This window comes from Pterocles gutturalis, unplaced genomic scaffold (genome assembly GCF_000699245.1).
Source record: "Pterocles gutturalis isolate BGI_N339 unplaced genomic scaffold, ASM69924v1 scaffold31492, whole genome shotgun sequence".
NCBI classification, from domain to species: domain Eukaryota; kingdom Metazoa; phylum Chordata; class Aves; order Pterocliformes; family Pteroclidae; genus Pterocles; species Pterocles gutturalis.
This window is the reverse complement of record NW_010108914.1, coordinates 28,952-34,116: the sequence shown is the minus strand read 5'-3', so window position 1 is coordinate 34,116 and position 5,165 is coordinate 28,952. Positions and strand designations below refer to the sequence as shown.

At 42.0% G+C, this 5,165-nt stretch overlaps 2 protein-coding genes across 2 annotated transcripts in view; one reads left to right on the top strand and one right to left on the bottom strand.

Annotated features, from left to right (window-relative positions):
* The window catches only part of DNAAF1 (dynein, axonemal, assembly factor 1), a gene marked incomplete at its 5' end in the record, with an annotated part of 11,480 nt that extends 11,280 nt beyond the window's left edge, over positions 1 to 200 (top strand). Inside the window, 1 exon segment of the mRNA XM_010072803.1 lies at positions 103 to 200. Within this exon segment, the coding sequence (XP_010071105.1) occupies positions 103 to 200 (98 nt within the window).
* Positions 201 to 4,978: 4,778 nt separating this feature from the next.
* Positions 4,979 to 5,165, bottom strand: part of HSF4 (heat shock transcription factor 4) — a 23,335-nt gene continuing 23,148 nt past the window's right edge. Inside the window, exon 13 of the mRNA XM_010072802.1 lies at positions 4,979 to 5,165. This exon is cut by the window's right edge and continues 37 nt beyond it. Within this exon, the coding sequence (XP_010071104.1) occupies positions 4,979 to 5,165 (187 nt within the window).

Here is a 5,165-nt window from a genome sequence, read left to right as displayed (position 1 = left end):
TTTTATTTAAATGGTTTTAAACAATTGGGCTCTACATTTTTCTTTCCAGTATCAAAGACTACCAGTGAGTTTCATTTGACTTTTGCCTTCATGCTTTAACAGGGAGTGTCAGTGATGAAGAATTACCGTGCCTGGATGAAGGTGAAGTACATCCTCACGAAGCTCAAGATGACAAAGACAGTGAGAGTGGATTAGATTAATCACTTTGAAAAAACCAGACCGAATGTGGAGCACAGTGCCTGGCTGACTGCACACAGAGTTCAGCAATGGGGCTGTTGGTTAAAACTGACAAAACGGTTACTGTGGGAAAAAACCCACCACCCTTGGCTCCATGTTTCTGTCACTCAGAGGCTGCTGCGGCCTCCAGCATCTGACTTCCAGGGCAGAACGTTTGGTTGTGTCAGCTGAGAAGAGCGCATAATCTGCGGTGACCCGCAGGCAGCAAGTGCCTTGTGTTTCCAGGGCCAAAGCTGCTGGAGATCCCTCGGCTCCAGGCTCTTCAGGGCAGCTGGCAGCACTCACTGCTTTGAAAGCGAGGGCACTCCTGTTTTAAGGTTAAAATCCACTGTTGTGTCATTTTTTGCCTTGCATCCTTCTACAAATTACTTATTTAAATATGTATATCTTAGGGTTTCATTCCATATGTAGTTTCAATGCATAATGTAACATGTTTCTGTCATTTGAACTAAGTAAACATTCTACTTGTAACCACATATATTTTAAGTTGTGTCATCCCCTTACCAGTATGTGTCATACCAGATGGACTTCAATGACAAATTGCGATTGCTTCTTCACTTGATATTTTATGGATCCGATATTCATAGACATTACGATTGTTTATGCAAAAACAGATGCAGAAATTGTGTAAACCTGGTTTCACTTTTAGGGCAATCTGTGATGAAGCATATACTTAGATCTGCCATTTTCATCATTTTCCCTTGCGATATACTTCTCAAGATCCTGATTTTGAATATAACAGAAAAATAACCAGACAGTCAGTAGTGGCAGAAGGACAGCTTTGGTGTGATCAAAGGAATTCTCTCATTAGCTTCTCTCTTACATCACAGTGGTAGTCTTGTGCCAAAGTGAAATGGAAGATAACAGCAGTGATGCATCAGCCAGCTTCTCTCTTATTTCCTTCCCTTTTTTTTTTTTTTCCTTCTCTCCTTTCTGAGCTAGAGAATAAAATTCAAGGAAGTGGAGATAGCTGGAGAGCAGTGCTTCCTCTGCAACACCACAAAAAAAGAGTTGGGGGAAATGGACAGCTCTTGGCCAATTCTGCTGAGGCATTAACAGCTCTCATTGTCCTAACACTGAGTGGCTGTGGTAGTCAGAAAACAATTGCACACTGGTTAAGTGCAACATCAAAGCATTGGCCTCATCTTCAAGGGCTGACGTTGTTTTTATGATGTAACCAACAGTTGCAACACCAGGAGCAGAAGGCTTTAGGTGACCCCACTTCATTAATCATACCTGAGTTTAGCTGGATGTCTTTTTTCATATTTCTATAAATCTCTAATAATTTCTAACAAAATTGAACACACCTTGTAGATGCGCACATCTAAAGAAAAAAAAATTACTATAGGCTTGTTGAAGAGATATTTCCAATTAGCTGGGCTTAGGGGCCATCTGGTGGTAGGAGGCCTGGTCCTAACCATAACACAAAATAATAGCAAAAGCCCTCAGGGAAGATAACATGATTGCTTTAAACTTCAGCCATTTTCCACCTTCCATAAGTAAAAATGTGCTGGGAAAATTCTTGGCCTCCAGGACAGGGCAGGAGGATGAATGAGCAAGGGCCTGTCTGAAAGCATCTTCACAGGAAACTGCTCTTCAGCAAGCTGCAAATGCTGCCAACAACACTTGTGAGCTTGGTCCTAAAAATTACCTGTCTCCCTTTGCTGACAGAAAGCTGGATAAGGATGACTTGGAGGGCTTCAGGCTGTGCATTTTTTGTGCTGTGTTTTAGTGCCTGTCTGCGAAGAAGAAAGCAGGAAGGACCATGTCATCAACTCACACTTAAAGAGAAAATGTTTATAAACAAAAGATTTTTAAAAGTAATTCAAAGAGTGAAATTCGAGCTCTATTATCACTGAAAGCAAGAAAAAAAGGGATAAAAAGGCTAAAAAATGCAAGTAATTTCAAGAAGTATAGATTCTTTTATTCTGACCCTGACTTTACCCGACACACCCCCACTGGCTGGCGTTTTAGTTGGCTGCTTTCTGAGCAGCGTTTACATTGCCGTGCTTTCCATGTTGGATCTCTCCAGGTCCTGTTTTTTCACCCAGACAATCACAACCCATCAGTGGGCTCTACATGATCTCCCAGGTGAACCTCCTGAATTCCTGGAAGCTATTTTCACTTGAGGGGGACTTGGGAAGGAGGAAAGGAGTAAGGGCTAGGTGAAAGGAGTGAGAGAAATGCCAGATCAGGACTAAATGAGAAAAAGGAAACATATTTAATTAGTGATCTCTGTAAAACTTTACAAATGTACAGCATAGTGCAAAAAAATGCAGTCTCAGCACATCACCTTCAAGTAAAATGAACAATGTAAAACGCCAATGAACACAAGCTTGCTTCTTCACAGGAGTGGCTCTCGAATACTATTCCCGGAGGTTCCTCTCTTTCCAGTCTCATGTTTATAGTAGAGCAAAAAGCCTAAAGAAAAACCCAAGAACCATCCCAAGTGGCTGCTCAGAGTGAGTGCAGTCTGGAGCTTGGCACTACAGCAAATGCTGCAGCCCGAGATGGCATCAGGCACCCTTGTTGGTTGAGCTGCACCTTTGTCTAGTTGCAAGTAGCTCTCCTAAGATGGTTCATTTCTCAACCCCAACTAAACGATCCAGGAAGACACTGAAGCGTTGTCTAACCTCAAGCATGGGATAGGCTGCGTGAAAATACGGGAAAACTACTCAGGAGCTTGAAGTTAAGCACGTGCTTCCAGAGGTTATTGGATCAATACATTCAGTGTTAACGTTAAGGCAATCTAGTGTGTGAAGGTGCAGAGAGGGATGTAAATCTTGAAAAGGGATAATGTGCTGTCTGGTGATACCAGACATCACACAGTTTTGATTACCTATGAGAAAAGAAGTAAAGAGTGCAACTCAATGACTTTCCATTGCTGAAAATGACAAAATACAGTGGCAAATGGGCTGATGTAGGTGAACTTGCCAAGCACAAATGTGTCAAAAAGGAAAACCTCGTCCATTATACACTCAAGCATATAATCTAAATATCAGGCCAATGGGGACTGCCAGAATTTCCCCTTAGTCCTGAACACAAAAACAGTGGCTGGAATTAATTCAGAAGCTTTCACAACCTCGCTTCTGCAAAGACTGCACCACCAAGTTGGTGACAGTAGTTAGCTGAGGAAAAATGTGCTCAAAAATGAATGTTTCTGAACTAACACGTGTTCACATACTGATAAATGGATGGAGGAAAGGGCTGTGACAGGAAGGTCCATCTCAAATGTGCTTGTCTTATTAAGGAGAATTTGAGCCCGCATTCATCCATTTGGGTTGACTACATTTTGGGGTGGATGCTACCTGACCATTCAAGATGCTCAGAAATATGGTTTAGAGCCAAGAATCATCATGGCAATGGAAGCGGGCAGAGCATTTCTTCCAGTAACACTGGCGCAGCTCACACCTCCCTGTCTAAGCCTTTAGGAGGCCTGAGTTAGTTGAATTTCCTGGGTCTGTCCTGCGGCATTTGGGTAGCTTTCCTAAGGTAAAGCAACTCAATTAGAGGATACTGAGATAAAGAATACATTCTCATTAGAATTACAGCATAAAAAACAAAGCTCTGCTTTGTTGAGAAACTCAGTTGTCAGAAACCACATGGAAGAGGAAGATTAATTCAACCTGTGGAGGTTGGGCTCAGATGCACAAAGGACAGAAGAAAAGTTAGTGGGACATGGTGGGCTAATGCTTCTGCCTCTCTCCTACACTGAGCAGCTGAGAGTCCTTCTAAAAAGGGGTTCCAATCAATTAAACTGGTTCATCAGATTTTATACATCAGTAAACCAACAGGCACATCGTCAGGGGAAATAGAACAGGTCAAGACCAAGGGAAAAAAAAAAAAAAAAGTCATTGGACCGGACATGAAATACTTAGCCAGCACCAAAACCCAGAGTGTGCTCCCTCAGTCCTCTTTTGCACATGTAAAATTGCGTGTGCAGAAGAGTCTTATCTTTTTTTTTTTTTTTTTTTAAGTATGGGTTGCTCTGCCTTTATTTTAGAGAAAATAAATTTGGAGCAAAAAGAACCCCAAACAGCAAACCATCTCAACTCAGCATGGGCTGTTTCGGCATCTGTGATGGTCTGTAGCTCCCCTAGAAGCCAGAGACACGCTCTTGGAGTGGTGACTCAGGAAATGATCTTCTGCACACCCTGAGAGATCCTCCTTTTCCTAATCACCCTAGGAGGAAAACGGAGAGGCACAAGTACATCCCCTCAAGAACAGAAAATGGATAAAATAATATTTTTAGAGCATTGGACTGGCATATAGAACTATTTTCCTATTAAAAAAAAAAAGCATCCAGAAGGGTCAGGCATCTTAGCTAATCTCTGCTGCACCAATAAAATCCAACAGTTTGCTGTTACAGACAGTAGTCAGGATCACTTTCTTTTATGAAGTCCCTGATGTACTTTCAAGATACTCTTCACTTAAATTTTACTAGAATATTTGAAATTTCTAAAAGTATTTTAAAGAAAAAAAAAATCCTGCGAAGTTCTCACTCCCCACCAGAGCAAGCAGCAGAAGCATTATCTTGTTTTAAAATTGTTCTCCTGGGAAAACAGTGAAATCTAGGTGCAGGGAGGGTAACGCAACAGCTACTGACCATTTCCACTACTCAAAAAGAAAGGGCACAAAAAGAAACGCTCTTGTGGGTTTCTGAGTCACTTCTGTTTCTTTACGTTCAAACCTGTGGATGCTTGGATGGGTGGGAGGGAGAAGCTGTTTCTTGGAAGCTGACTCACTGGTTGTTGTCAGTTGAAGAACTCAGATTTAATGGGGTATCGCCTTGGACACCCACAGAGGGTAGGCAGGAAGCTATATTTTCAGATGGAACATAAAGCGATGAACTTTCAGGCAAGCTGATGAGGTCGTTTCCAAAGATTGACTGCCGATCCATAAGGAACTGCTGGGTGCTTTCAAGAACG